Genomic DNA, 14,020 nt, shown 5'->3' on the forward strand with positions numbered 1-14,020 from the left:
GGTTATTGGGTTGCTATGATAACATCATAATCATGTATGCATCTTTCAAATATTGCTCTCCACGATCTAATCACTCGCACTCACACATCAAAACTCTTATCCATGAGCAGGCGTTATATATTAACTCGCTATATACAACGCATATCCACTCAATCAACTCTATTCCATCTCGCCAGCAAATACCAGCGTCGACACAACCTGATGGTGTGCCATCGGAAAAAACTCCAATCTATGCAACGACCCACAATCATTCATTCGTTCATGCCACCCTCATCGAGACGTAGAAGTCTCGTTGTACACAAAAATATGCCCGCCAGGCTAGCACCTGGATCTCAAAAGCATGAACATGGAACACGGATAGCACCGGTCCTCCTGAAAGGGGGTAATCTTTGTAGAAGTGAAAAATAAAAAAAACGCGCAGCAAAAGAGCAAAATGGCAGAGGGAAGAAATGTCGGAAAGATCAGTGAGTCGAACAAAATGGTGGAGTGATAGTTTTCGAGTTTTTTTGGCCAATTGGAAAAAAAGCAATCGTAGGTCCAGCGTCATGCGGAGCCCCGCCGGGACGGAAGGTGGGTTATCAGGATGGGGCAGGATGGCTTGCAACGAGGCTGATATAGATGCTGAGCATGACGACTGCGAGTCACAGGATGCTGCATCCGTTTCCGGAGGACCTGCCGGGAGCTGTTAGCTTTGCCTAAAGTAGATTTTCGAATCGAGAAGAAGCAATAGTAAATAGCGAGTGACGGGGTGGCTGCAAGAGTACATGCACTATCCGTCATGATGGGGAGAACCACTCACCATCGCTGTCCACGGATCCTTCCAATCCACGAGTACACAATCTTCAGGCGCTCCCGGACCCGGGTAGTCCGAAGCAGCACATACTTTTCTTCCTCGACAATCGGCACTACAGAGGCAAACCAATATGGGAATAGTGCGGGGTCCTCGGGAGGTTCTCCGTAAACCTGGATGATGCGCTCGCGGAGCCAAGGTGCGCTAGCCTCTCTCATCTCTCGAACAAAAGCTGTACAGCTATCGAGTAGTTGTTGAGTCGACAAAACCTCAGTAGCGACGTCAAAAGGAAGGGGGGCCTCGGGATTTTGTTGGAGGTATATCTCTGCGAAATCCCGAGCCATGGTCGTCTCGCGCTGTTCTAAGCCCGCCTCTTCGGCAAGAGAAACGTCTTCGATGCGCTCGACACAACCTACGTTGTATCCGTCGAGCATGCCGTGGTCCTTAATCTTGAATCGGCCGATACCTCGTGTCTCCACAAAGCTACGCCCGTCACGGAGGAGCTCATAATTGACAATTTCCAGCAGAGTACCGTATTCGAGAAACGGAGTCACGCCCAAATTCCCTTGAGGTGTGGAGGTGCGGTTGGACATGACCATGCCGAACTGTCTGTTGCCTTCGATTACTCGTCGCATCATTAATCGATACCGAGGCTCGAAGACGTGAAGGAATGCAGGCACCGAAGGGAGAGCTAACGTGCAGATGAATAGTGGCGTGGTGAGGATATCGTTCCCGGCCTGTTCTTCTTCCCTATACGCTGCGGCTCGTGCAGTAACAAGGTCCGAACACAGGGCGTTCAAAAGCGAGTTGAGAATAGCATTGCTATGCTGATTCTGCAGTGAAGCAGGCACATACAGCTCCCTGCGGCAGAACGGGCATATGCTGCTATGGTCCATGACACGCTCGAGACAACGGCGGCAGAAAGTATGGCCACATGTGGTGGTTGTTGGATCTAGCATCATGTTATAGCAAACAAGACAGTCAAGTTCGTTGTGCGTGACCTCTCGCAGCCGTTCAGCCAATGCAATATCGAGTTCCTCGTAAGTCTCTCCAGTTGCTGACATGGTGCTATATTCGACTTCAGAGCTGTATCGAAGCTCACCCATCTCGGCCAGGGTGAAGGTTGAGACTAAGCGACCACCATACAGCACCTGATGATGCCCCTTTTCGCTTATGCTTTCTTTCTCTTCATCTTGCTGGTCTTCCTCTTGCAATATCTCTTCAAGTAGTGTTGGGGTGTCTTCGATGGTTGGCCTGTGTCGTACTATCTCGGTCGTGATCTGCTCCATCAACTTTGTCAAGGTCACATCTACAGAACACTCTGCAGACGCATGCTCTGCCCCGCATCCCAGCAATGGACAGGCAACTCCGCTTAGGTGATCTGGTGTGTTCGGATATGATATATTCGTGCGCGGCTTGGAGGGTGGCAGGCAGCCGCGGCAGACGGTGTGACCGCATGGCAACGTCACCGGAGTGCTGAGGGGCCGCGAACACCGTGGGCACTGAACAAGACGAACCAACTGCCTTGCATCGTAGTGGGCAACGGTCAGGTCTTCAGCTTCCAGAGCTCCTACTGAGGGCTCATCGTCGAGCATGAAGACTAGCGGAGGTACTCGTGGTTCGAAGGAATGCTCTACGCTTTTCACGACAGAACACCGTTTTGTTCGTTGACAATTCATGTAGATTCAGGAATTGGGGCGATGGCTATGGCAGCCATGTACTTGTTCAGGCCTGGTCAGGTCTGCTCTGTCGTAGCGGTGGATAGTCGTGGAAGTGGAAGGGAAGGGCGGTGGGCAGTTCGAAGAAGGTAAGGTATCGTGTCGAGATATAAATGCGTTGGTGGTTATGTTTGGAGGCGGAATGCGGGTCCAGAAATATATAGGGCTAGCTGAAACAATTCAATGATGCGATCGTGCCTTCGGACTCCTAAAGCGAGGGCGAGACCGTCAAAGTGCGTGCTGACGCAGGAACGGGCTACCGCGGTAGGTTAAAGCAGTTGAGTACTTTATGAAGGGTACTTTCGTATTGCAGAGGTCCGGATGTGGTTACTATGAAAAAGTGTAATTGTCGGTGGTAAGCGGCAAGGTGGCAGAGTAGATACGAAGGCGAGTCAAACGCGCGACAGTTGGAGAGGTCATGACTTCTTGAACTGTGCATGGATAGCCTTGGATCGGCGATGGTGTTGTCGAAGGCGAAAGACACCTAATGCGCCATCCGATCACTGTGGCAGAATCTGAGTCTAGGGATCGAGCATCACGCCCCTCATCGGCCCCTCCTCCAAGCTCTTCGCGGGACAAGCCAGTATAAACCTCCGCCGCGCGGTCCCCTTCCGCGACGCATATAAACAACTGCAAGCTGCTTCTTCAGTCGTTATTGAAATGGGAAACAGGTCTTCCGTGAATAACCTTCCCATCTGTGTACTTTGAGGAAAGACACCACCGTGTAAATATCGTGTAGTTACGTGCGGGCGCATTATCAGTTACGTGTGCAGGCGCATTATCAGCAACCTGGTACCCGAACACACCATCCACCCTCACGTCCCTGTCTTCGCGCCGTGTAAGCCGCTCGCTTTCGTGAGCTCGTTCCGAGCATGTGCTGTGAGACTGCTAGACCGCAAGGCAGCATCTACAATGTCTGGTGTACAAGAGGATCTAAGACATGTGCAAGCGTCATTGATGCAACATACACAACGTTAAGGCTGACCAATAAAAGTTTGGTTCCCTAGCTGTCAGCAGCATGTGGCACACTTGCGTTTGAGGCTCGCTTGAGCCTGTCTAGACCCTGTCGTGACGACTGCATCTCACGTGGGGCTCACCTGCTGTGGTTTTTCCGAAGCGCTAGAGTACGTCCAGTGGCGGGCCGGTGTCTCGTCTCGACAATCATCGTGACCTCTCATATTCAACACCGAAGTTGGGTTCCTTCTAGTCTGACTGTGTTACGAGCTCTGCGTCTCGCGTAGCATTCCCATGTAAAAAGCACAAGGCCGGTGAGCTCCTTCCCCTAATCCCTAAGAGGTACTCTGGAACTCCATATGCAGACGCGCCCCCGAATCCAACCTTTGGAACGCTTAAGTCAACCCCGGACGCTATTGTACAATGAAGCCTCCGTTACAGTGGTATACGCCACACTACTCCATAACGCCAAACCCCGACTATTCGTTTTTGATGCCCATAACTGAAGCCCGCCTATGCTAACCCGTTCACGACCACCTGCTCACCGTCTGACTCGAAATCGGAGTCGCTGCTTTGTTCAGCCTCTTCCTCCTCTTCTAGCACAATCTGCTCTAGTACCCGCTTGTCAAACAAATCCAGAATGAATCGACAGGCCGGAAGGCGGAAGTGGTGTGCTTCAAGTATCTGCATGACCTTGTGGAAGATCGATGGTCTGCTAAACCCAGGCACTTTCTTTGATTTGATCCTGTTGTAGATGTCAGTAAGTGATACTAGGTTACTAACCAGGTTGATACTAACGTCTGCAGGTCGTTCGCTGCCTTCTTTGCTAGCACTGTGTTGCCAAGATCGGTTGCAAGCTTGAGGATGCGTGCATTCACCGGATCGCGATCTGTGATAGCGACTGTGATGTTTTGTTTGCGCTTCCAGCTGATATTGTCCGATTTGGCAGTCCATGGCGTAATCTGTTGTGCATCAGCTCTTGTCCTGTGAAGTTATCATCGATAGACTAACCGCGAAGAGCTTTCTAAAATCTAATGGAAGACAAAAGCCCAATGCTTCACCAGCCTCGTTGACAACTCCGTCCCATCCATATTCGAGCAATATTTCTTGTCCATGAAGACTCCTCGAGATCAGTCCTAATACGTAAAATGCCGTGCCTCTGAGTGACAGAACCTCTGACTTTTCGGCGATCTGAACAATCCACTTCACTACGTCCGAGTTCTCAAGGAACGGGGCGCCCAACTCCATGGAGCCAACGTTACCCACAGCCCATAAGCAGCCTTTCACTTTGAGTATGATTTCAGCGTCGTCATCCTCCGATGCAAAGTCTCGGAGAGTAGCTGCAAATTCATCGAAATGCCCCTTCTGCCTCAGCAGCTTGCACCCCTCCTTCGTCCTCGTAAGCTCTCGGTAGAAATGCGGGGGTACGAGACCGTATTCAGGGTGCTCTGGCGTGTCATCGTAGGAGAACTGACTTGACGGTTTATCGGGAATGTCGGCGAGCGCGCGAGCCATGGAAGCTTCAATCAGGGCCACATAGGTATCGTTTCTTCCCAAAAACCAATCATCCATTTCTCTCGTGATGTAATCCAATCCGTCCAGATAGTGGTACCCTACGGAAGTGGATAAGAACCGAAGTAACAAAGGAGCACCAATCTCTCCCAGATGATCTAATGCAGGGCGGCATTTGACTACGAACTCGAGTGACTCTGTCTGGTTGCAGGCCTCCTCTAGGATCTTGATTGCAACTTCACAAACTTCCACTTCTGGGTCATAGAGTTGTGTTACAAGTAGTCTGATGGCCCACTCCGCAGGACCGGTTGAGCCTGTAGACTGCATTGGCTTCGTTGCATACTTACGCATCAATCTGGTTGCAAAGATTCGGATCTCCTTCGAACATGACGTCATGGCCTTGGAGATGATGATGCGTAGATGTCCGTCCAGCATGTAGTCCATATTGCTCAGAAGGGCCCGGATCAGATCGTCGCGATCATTTAGCTCAATCATATGGTAGAACATGTTGATGACTCTCCATCTTTCCAATATCTGGATTCCCTTGGGGTCTTTCGTCAATGCACCTAGGAGCGTGAAGTAACCACAAGTTAGAGTTTCGTTCATACGGTCTGCTTGGAAGAGCGGTGATTCAGATGTCAAGCCACTCATCCTGTCAAAATGTGATAAGCACTCTGCGAGTTGTCGAATGAACTTGCTTTCGCCTAAGTATTTGACTCCTTCTGGATTCTGTAGGAGAGTCTGCATGAAAGCGCAACCTACTCGAACATAACGTTGGTTTGGCTTCGTGTTCTTGATTTCGGAGAATCGATACTTGAATGGACGGTAGAATCCAAGCAGACGGTGGACAAATTTTGCTGACTTCATGGCTTCATCCAGACGCTTGGCATTAAGTAGAGGACCCTCAACGATGGAGTGAATCAGATCCCACCTCCATTTTTGGAATGATACTGTACCCAGAATCTGCGTGTCGACCATCAAGGCGCGGAATTGAGCTTCATCGATCTGCATTGCTGCTTGGACCTTGGACTGATCAGATTGTCGGTCAGATGACGTGCCACTAACAGCGACTGTGCCCTTGTTGGTATTGAGCGAAGTTGGGCCTGATCGATACAAGGTTCGGTTGACGCTGTCCACTTGGTAAATTGTCCCAATTGCTACGAACCGGTCTTCGGATTGAAATCTCGCAGCTGCGTGAAGCAATTGTGGAAGCACCTGGAGTTGTGCGCTCCACGATGGTGGCAAAAGCTCATTTGCCATTTTCAGCACTTCTCCAAGCAACAAGGTAGTCTTTCGCTTCAATGGCAGAGTCAAGGGTTGTTCCTCAACATGCAACAAAGCTGGTACCAGACCAGCGTGTAAGAAAGTAGCAAGGACAACAGAAATGTAATGGTCCATCAGGCTCCACTTGCTCGTGGTGTTTTCTGCACTAGAGCTGAGTGCGTCTTTCACAGGCTGATTTTTCATGTTCGTGACACGTCCATAGGTAGTTAATCGTCGTCCAGCGAGGAAAGATGAAGACCATGACGGGGGCTTGATCCTAAGAAGATCGAATAGGAGCTCCAAGATGACATTGCGAACGTGAGGCGTTGGTATTTGCAAAGACAAAAGCAGAGAACGGATTGGAAGAAAATCATTCATGCACAGAGAAAGCAGGCCGGGCCAGCTCCTGAGTAAAGACGCGATGACCTTGGCATTGGCTTTCAGCTTCTCTTCGTGCAGATGTCCGTGGACCGTGCCTGCATCTGTAAACATTGCAAACGGAGCCTCCAGCTCCCGTCCCGAACGTAGAAACCGGCGCCGCCGTGGAGTATCATGAAGATACAAGAAACAAGCACCAACGCTCTCCGCGGCTTGGTAGTTTCCTTCTCCTAAGGCGTCGGCAAGAACTCCCATTCCACCTGCACCAACGAGAAGAGCAGGCTTTCGAACCAGAATCTCTGCAAGAGTAAGAGTAGCGATATTCCTCAGTCGATCTTCAGCATGTTCTGCTACTGCTACGATGATGCGAACCACAGCGCGATCAATCTCCTCGACACCGTCCTTGACGTCTAGAAAGGCTCGAACAAATTTCAGTGCCTGCTCGCGCTCCACGCTGGCCTTGCTCTCTTTCACGAGCGACAAGATAACCAAGTAGTCTGTGTGCAGGTTTCGGATGATTCGCAGAGATTTGCGGTCTGTGAATGCATAGCGCATGACTCGATAGGCGGCTGCCACAACTTCTCGGCTATCGCTGAGAAGCATCATCTGCATCCTCAGGCCAAAGATGGACCATGCCAAGTCGTACTTTAGCGTGGGATGTCGCTTGAACAGCAGAACCAAGGAATTTGCTCTCTCCACATAGTACTCAGGCTGCATGCTCTGCAGTTCCAGAGCCTGGAGTATCTCGGCCAGCACGAAGGTTGGCGATTCCGTCTCATCATCCTCTTCCTCGTCTTTCTCGACGATATGACGTGATGGCGACCGCGAGAGGTTACGTCGAAACAGATATGAAAGCCTGCTCTGTGGATTGGCCGGCGGTGATGTGACCTCCTTTGCTCTTTGTACTTCTATAGACAGAGCCGACTTCAGCTCTGCCAGCTTCCTGTTCGATATGTTAAGCTGCTCCTCGACCTGGAGCCTCTGGTCCTTGGTATTCTTTGCGTTCTTCGCATTCAGCGCCTCCAGCAGGTTCTCTGACCCAATCTTGATCTTCGTCTCCTTCTCGATGCGGTCCTGCAGCTCGGCCTGTCTCTGCTCGGTGGTCGTGGGGTCGCCGTCCTCGATTATGATTGCGTGCATGTCAAGATCGGGACGTAACCTTCCGTCCTGCGAGACCGTGGGCCGCAGCTGCGAGCTGAAGCTGCCCGGGCCTGGGTTGTGCGAGTTGGCCGTCGCATATGACGACTGGCCTCCCCGCGAGCTCGCCATGGTGCTGATGGCGGCAGACGACTGCGCGCGGCCATCTCGAGTTCGCGTGGGCGCAAGCAATGAGGCTTGGTCGGCGGAGGGTGGTGGCGTCATGAAGGCCGTGACCATGGGCTGCTCAACCACATCGCATGCGTCTATTACGACCACGCGCTCGTCTCCCCCATGGGCTGTCGCAAAGGGATGTTGGGCTGCCCTGGGGTACCTGACCGCAGAGCGGGGCTTGGCTGTGGATGGGGAAGGAGCGGTGGGGGAGGGGCGGCCTGGGCGCGGAGGGATGAGGCTAGGGACCGTACGTCACGGGCAGCGACTGGGAGTGAATGGAATTGGTGGTGAGCATGGGCTTGTGCATGCTGCAACAGACACTGGGACGACGCCGTGGGCTCGGTGGAAAGTGGGTCCAGCTCCAGCAGTCATCGACCACCAACATGGACATGGGCTTGGACATGGACATGGACCACGAACGCGAAGAGCCTTGCCGCACCGGCAGCTGCGGCATGTCCTCGCCCTCGCCCTCTCCGTGCTGGCCTGATGTTGCGCAGATTTTCACTCGCCTTTTCGCCAGGCCCCATAAGCTTTTCGCGCTCGCAGGGCCCCGCGGAAGAGCGTGCTTTGAAGATAGTCACGTGTTCGACGCGCGAATCCCCGTTATCCTGGAGCACATCGTTCGGAGCACGCCGATGGCCATCCCAACCAATGTGAAGAGGTCCTCTCCGCCATGCTCGCGCCATCCTGCGGTCGTCCAGAGCTAATTCGCGATCGATCACTTGGAATCAATCCCATTGCAGCTCGGCCGCCTCCGTATGTTGGTGATCCGATAAGATTGCATGTCTGAGAGTATAACTGTCGTCGCCGTCCGCCCTTGACCCTCACTTCACTCACTCCCAGCCCTCGATTCATTCACCAGTCTCTCAGCGCCATCACTGCTTGTCCACCCCAGCTTCAAAGCTCCCCTTAACAGCACCAATCATCATGTCTCAGCTCAGCTATGCACGATACGGCAAGGACAATGTCCGTCTCTACAAGGTCGACAAGGACCCCAAGACCGGCATCCACACCGTTGTCGAGCAGACTGTCTGCATTCTCCTCGAGGGTGACATTGAGACCTCGTAAGCCTCCCCCTAGCAGCCTACACACCAACCACTAACAATTGCCAGCTACACACAGGCAGACAACTCGGTCGTCGTAGCCACAGACACCCAGAAGCAGACAACCTACATCCTGGCAAAGCAACACCCCATCGACCCTCCCGAGCAGTTCGCCGCCATCATTGGTGACCACTTCATCAAGACCTACCCCCACATCCACGCCGCCCATGTCAAGATCATCCAGCACCGATGGACTCGCTTGGACGTTGATGGCAAGCCGCACCCTCACTCCTTCTACCGCGACAGCCAGGAGACTCGCGTCGTTGAGTCGGTGACCAGGGAGGGTGAGGGTGCTTCCATCCGCTCCAAGATCGAGAAGCTGTTGGTGCTCAAGAGCACTGGATCTGCATTCCACGGCTTCCACCGCGATGAGTTCACCCGCTTGCCCGAGACTTGGGACCGCATTCTCAGCACCGAGATTGAGGCTGGCTGGCAATGGAAGCTGTTCAAGACCTTGGACGAAGCCAAGGCTGTCGACTTCAACGCCGCCTGGAAGACAGCAAGGGACATCACACTCAAGATCTTCGCTGAAGACAACAGCGCCAGTGTCCAAGCCACCATGTACAAGATGTGCGACCAGATTCTTGCTTCTGTTCCTCTAGTAGATGCCGTCGACTATGCTCTGCCCAACAAGCACTACTTCGAGATTGGTATGTATCATCGTGTCAGGCTTCCACAAAAACCGTTCGCTAACGCATTTTGCAGATCTCTCATGGCACAAGGGCATCCAGAACCTGGGCAAGGACGCCACTGTCTTTGCTCCCCAGTCCGACCCTAACGGCCTCATTCAATGCACAGTCACCCGCAAGGGAACCAAATCCAAGTTGTAAATCAGAACCTCTTCATTCGTTTGATATGATGGTTGACGGCTGTTTGTACATAAGATTTGGCGTTTAGCGTGTTTTTTCAGGGGTCGAGTGAACAATGTGAGTAGAACTATATACCATTTGAATTTTGAGCTCCGGCGAGGAGAGTACGAGTCTTGTATCGATTATCTAGGGGACGAGCGAGAGTAGCAACATATCCCACTTCAAGTGGGATTCACAATGAATTGAACATTCGTTATATACCCATCGCTTAAGTGACAGGAACAAGTGAGGTCATGATGTTTATTGAGTTCTAATCAAGGCAATGGTTAGAGCAACATGTGTACGCAAACCAGTGCAAGCAATGTTGTTAGTTTTGCGTCAATCGATAAACATGATACTAAACGCTTTCACTCCGAAGAGGAACGCGGAGCTCCATCGTGACAGCTCCAGCACAGCGGATGTATTGTAGATCCTTGTTTTGCTACACAAAGTCTGCCTTGCGCATCACGTCCTGCAGGTTGCACGACCAATCCGCGCTCACTCAGCCTCGCTGGGCATACGCACCCAAGGCTGACAGCAGACTCTACATAAGTATCGTCTCAGCCTTCCTGCCGCTTTCTTGCTCTTGATTCCCCTCCAAGCTCAATCTTCAGCCTCGCCATGGAGGTCTTTGCCGTCGCCACAGGCGGCATGGCCGTCTTGTCACTATCTATACAGCTTGTACAGTCTGTCAATTCGATCATAACCTTTATCCATGACGTTAAAGATGCCCCGGACGAGCTGGTGCGACTGGGGAAGAAGCTAGAGTTGTTGAGCACACTGCTCGAAGATGTACGCAACCTCATGGAACGGCAGTCTTCACTGCAAGGACATAATTTCCCGGCCCCTTCCATGACGATCTTCAGCTGTCTTCAGAGCTGCGAGGAATCACTTCGCCCACTTCAGGACTTGATGGCGAAATACCAGACACCGAAAACGCATGCAAACTCGACGATGGTTAAGGTGGCTCGATGGAAAAAAGACATCGGCGTAGCCTTCAAAGTGAAGAGTATCGATGGGTTTGAAGTGCGCATCCAGCAAGAGATCAACAGCCTTCAGTTTGCCTTGAATATGAACATGACTAGTATCATGTATGTTGTTGACAAGCTCATCATTTACATTAAGCTGAATCAATATCACTAGGATAACTACGCTTCCCGTCATCCAGGAGAATCAGCACTCGCTCATGACGATCCACTCCAAACCCCCACAAACCTTGCCCATAATCCAAGCCTCATCGATCACTTCCGTTGGCCGTCGAGATACTCCCTCCTCGACAACCTCGCAGATGCGAGTTTCACGACGGAGCTATTGGGTGCCCTCCGCTCTCGAAAGACTTGGCCTGTACCAGCGGAAATCAATACGGTGTATCCAATCTCCAGACAAAACAGTATGTCGGAGACCAAGAGGTCGTTGTGAAGAAATCATATACGAAGAATACGAATACATCGTAGCATGGAAGCTTCTAGGATACGGAATGACTTGGAGGCAACAACGACCGTACGGTAGCATCGTTCCATCACTGAGCGTATATCCAGTATTGGACACGCATTGGGCCGATAACTCCGTTTGGGATTTAATACGGAGTGGGAGTATCCAAGAAATCCAGCAGATGTTCAGTTCCGGTGCACTTCATCCTTTCACACGGGATGCAAATGGTGAATCTTTGCTCCACGTAAGTGGCTAACATAAGCGTCGATTTATATATTCTGACAAACTTCTCAGTTGGCCGCCTACAAAACTAGGCCCGACGTTTGTCGCCTGCTGTCTGATTATGGATTAAAGCCTGACCTTTCACACTCAGGAGCATCTCCTTTTACGGAGGCTTTAGAGGGTGGGAGTAGTCCAGACCATGAGATCTTCCGATGTCTTCTACTTGAACTCGATCAGGTCGATGATTTCGAGGACGACAATTGTAGGATTTTGGGGTATTATCCTGCGTATACAAGCTTTGAAGCATTGGAATGGCTTTGGATCAACAGCGCAACGGTGTTTTTCGGCTCGGATCTGCGAATATTTCGATCGCAGTTGTTCCAGGCCCTTGTGTATTGTTACGCCGAACGCGAAGGGGAAGAAGAATTAATAACCCAATTCCTGGTCGCCTACATGGAGTCTGACGTATTGGAAGCATATCTGGAAGGGCAATATGAACTGATCAAATCAATTTTTCTGTTCGGGGATGATGCCTTTGATAGTCGTAGAGTAGGGGACGTGTTCATCGACCTTTTGGTACGCTTGGGGCTTGATGTCGAGGCTTGCATCAAGAAAGAGCTCGAGCGCTTACCTGGTGGAGTTATAGAAGATTGGCCTAACGATAAGAAAGTCGTGTTCGAGCATTACGGTGAGCGAGGGTGGATCTTAGAATGGGAGTGGGGATACGATGAACTTGCAACGGGCTACTCTGTGGTTTCTGAGTACAACATCCTGACGGCGGGAACATACGTGGTACCTCAGTGGCCGTTTAGGGACAGATATGCCGATGAAAAAAGAGAAGAGGAAGATGAAGACGAAGATGAAGACGAAGATGAAGACGAAGAGATCAAATGGGAGAAAACGTGGGAACGAAGAAAACGAAGGGAGCAACTCAGACCAGGACGATTCGAACGTCGTATGGCCGCCAAAGCCCGCAAAGAGCGCGCACGATCAGGCCAGAAACGGCCGCGAAGCCGAATGCCGGGGTCGTGGGTTTGACAAACGATGTCCTGTTATCCATCGTTCCATTGACTTGCTGGGTCCGACAGCAAACAGGAATCTTGACTGCCTCCTTTCAGAAGGACCACTAGAAACGTTCGCCTTTGAAATTCATGTCCGCTTTCGCACAAGCATCATCACCTCGTGGAGACAAGGCTTCAAACATCGACTTTGTTGCCGGCCAATGTTTTCGAGCGTTCAGACTCGCGTGGAAAGGCTTTCCTATACCGCCGCTCCAGCGTGTGTTCAAACGAGAATTGGTACGTTGTAAATGATGAGAGAGCGAACTTTTGGGGATCAAACTGCGGAGAAAATATAGTCCCTGCTGTTCGATCCGATTGTTATTCGGGGCCAGATTCTGATATGAGCAGAGCGTTTTAGGCTGGGCAAGGGACTGGAAATGTTTGAGTTCTTTTGTGTACATTTCGTAATAGTTTCTTCTCCCTGGGTCTGGTCCGTATTTGAATACGAAAATGAAAGCAAACGAGAGTGCCGTGAATTTGAGTCGAGTTTAAGTGGATATCGACAGAAATGTCAGGTTGGGAAATGTGCGTACCTGAACTGTGGGTTGCTCTGAAATATGATTTATCTCACGTAACTACGATCAAGATAGCGTGTTCGTATAGGCAGAAGACTTGTACATCTCCTGGAGGATAATGCATGCTCAACAGGTTGCACGGATGTTTACACTCTTGCCTAGTTTCAATTTTGACATGTTGTCACTTCAACACGGCCAGTTGTGTATCAAGAGGGATACAAAATGAAGATGGTGAAAGTATGACTTGTATTGTCGGCGCTTCCATCCAAAGCTTGGTATTCATTTCCCATCTCCTCCACCGCCCGAAACCACTTGGACAAGAAGGAACAGTGCAAGTGCCCACCAATACCTGCCTCAGGTTAGTGCGTTCCCCGTATGAATACGAGCAGCGAAGGACGTACTTCTGCAAGAAAGTCTTCTCCGGCTCTTTGCTTTCCAGCTTGCCCTCCGCATTAAGCACAATCGGCTTGTTCAACATGGGCTTGGGACCCACGCTTCTCTTTACGATCTCAACCTCAACCTCAGCTCCCTGCCCTCGCGCACTCGTCCCAAAGCCGACGTGGAAAGGCTCGCCCTTCTCGTCCACATGAATGACGAACTTCTTTTGGTACTCGTCTGCGAAGCTGGCCGCAGATGTGACAATGCCGCGCCATGATCCAGATGTGGGGTCTGTGATGCCAATGCGAAGGAGGTGGTCGGCGGAATATGAGCCTGTGGGCGGCGTGTACGATGCTAGGGTTCCAACGGATTGGTCTACATCGTACTCGATTTGCGCGAGGGGGATGGGAGACGGGATGATGGCGGTGTCTGCGGAGACGGGAACGGAGGACACGTAGAGGGTTACGGATGAGGCGACTGCTACTGGGAGCAGGAGGAGCCTTGAGAGCAGCATATTGGCGTGAACGACGAGTTGG

At 51.4% G+C, this 14,020-nt stretch overlaps 5 protein-coding genes across 5 annotated transcripts; 2 read left to right on the forward strand and 3 right to left on the reverse strand.

Annotated features, from left to right (window-relative positions):
- Positions 1–641: 641 nt before the first annotated feature.
- P153DRAFT_372910 (uncharacterized protein) lies at positions 642–2,469 on the reverse strand (the record flags this gene model as incomplete). The annotated part of the gene is made up of 2 exons (XM_033669429.1): positions 642–672; positions 800–2,469. The coding sequence occupies 2 exons, from the start codon at positions 2,467–2,469 to the stop codon at positions 642–644; spliced, it is 1,701 nt and encodes a 566-aa protein (XP_033527633.1).
- Positions 2,470–3,663: 1,194 nt separating this feature from the next.
- Positions 3,664–8,226, reverse strand: P153DRAFT_307872 (uncharacterized protein). The gene is made up of 3 exons (XM_033664677.1): positions 4,474–8,226; positions 4,261–4,424; positions 3,664–4,207 (listed from the first exon to the last, which is right to left on the reverse strand). Exons 1-3 carry the CDS (start codon positions 7,990–7,992, stop codon positions 3,976–3,978), a joined length of 3,915 nt encoding a protein of 1,304 aa, XP_033527634.1. The 5' UTR covers positions 7,993–8,226; the 3' UTR covers positions 3,664–3,975.
- Positions 8,227–8,366: 140 nt separating this feature from the next.
- On the forward strand, positions 8,367–10,070 carry P153DRAFT_363463 (uricase). The gene is made up of 3 exons (XM_033667382.1): positions 8,367–8,990; positions 9,039–9,679; positions 9,735–10,070. The coding sequence occupies exons 1-3, from the start codon at positions 8,854–8,856 to the stop codon at positions 9,857–9,859; spliced, it is 903 nt and encodes a 300-aa protein (XP_033527635.1). The 5' UTR covers positions 8,367–8,853; the 3' UTR covers positions 9,860–10,070.
- A 404-nt stretch (positions 10,071–10,474) lies between these two features.
- On the forward strand, positions 10,475–13,041 carry P153DRAFT_363464 (uncharacterized protein). Its single transcript, XM_033667383.1, has 3 exons — positions 10,475–10,968; positions 11,021–11,552; positions 11,603–13,041. Exons 1-3 carry the CDS (start codon positions 10,499–10,501, stop codon positions 12,566–12,568), a joined length of 1,968 nt encoding a protein of 655 aa, XP_033527636.1. The 5' UTR covers positions 10,475–10,498; the 3' UTR covers positions 12,569–13,041.
- Positions 13,042–13,385: 344 nt separating this feature from the next.
- On the reverse strand, positions 13,386–13,998 carry P153DRAFT_372913 (uncharacterized protein; the record flags this gene model as incomplete). Its single annotated transcript, XM_033669430.1, has 2 exons — positions 13,386–13,455; positions 13,508–13,998. The coding sequence occupies 2 exons, from the start codon at positions 13,996–13,998 to the stop codon at positions 13,386–13,388; spliced, it is 561 nt and encodes a 186-aa protein (XP_033527637.1).
- Between the last annotated feature and the right edge of the window lie 22 nt (positions 13,999–14,020).

This window comes from Dothidotthia symphoricarpi (assembly GCF_010015815.1).
Source record: "Dothidotthia symphoricarpi CBS 119687 unplaced genomic scaffold P153scaffold_3, whole genome shotgun sequence".
NCBI lineage: Eukaryota > Fungi > Ascomycota > Dothideomycetes > Pleosporales > Dothidotthiaceae > Dothidotthia > Dothidotthia symphoricarpi.

Excerpts from the sequence above, each read along its gene's own strand:
- P153DRAFT_307872 (XM_033664677.1), bottom strand. The coding sequence starts at position 7,992 with ATGGTCACGGCCTTCATGACGCCACCACCCTCCGCCGACCAAGCCTCA. Across the intron at positions 4,425-4,473 it reads ATTTTAGAAAGCTCTTCGCG|ATTACGCCATGGACTGCCAA; the intron begins GTTAGTCTATCG and ends GATGCACAACAG. Across the intron at positions 4,208-4,260 it reads GCAGCGAACGACCTGCAGAC|GATCAAATCAAAGAAAGTGC; the intron begins GTTAGTATCAAC and ends CATCTACAACAG.
- P153DRAFT_363463 (XM_033667382.1), top strand. The coding sequence starts at position 8,854 with ATGTCTCAGCTCAGCTATGCACGATACGGCAAGGACAATGTCCGTCTC. Across the intron at positions 8,991-9,038 it reads GAGGGTGACATTGAGACCTC|CTACACACAGGCAGACAACT; the intron begins GTAAGCCTCCCC and ends AACAATTGCCAG. Across the intron at positions 9,680-9,734 it reads CAAGCACTACTTCGAGATTG|ATCTCTCATGGCACAAGGGC; the intron begins GTATGTATCATC and ends CGCATTTTGCAG.
- P153DRAFT_363464 (XM_033667383.1), top strand. The coding sequence starts at position 10,499 with ATGGAGGTCTTTGCCGTCGCCACAGGCGGCATGGCCGTCTTGTCACTA. Across the intron at positions 10,969-11,020 it reads ATGAACATGACTAGTATCAT|GATAACTACGCTTCCCGTCA; the intron begins GTATGTTGTTGA and ends CAATATCACTAG. Across the intron at positions 11,553-11,602 it reads ATGGTGAATCTTTGCTCCAC|TTGGCCGCCTACAAAACTAG; the intron begins GTAAGTGGCTAA and ends CAAACTTCTCAG.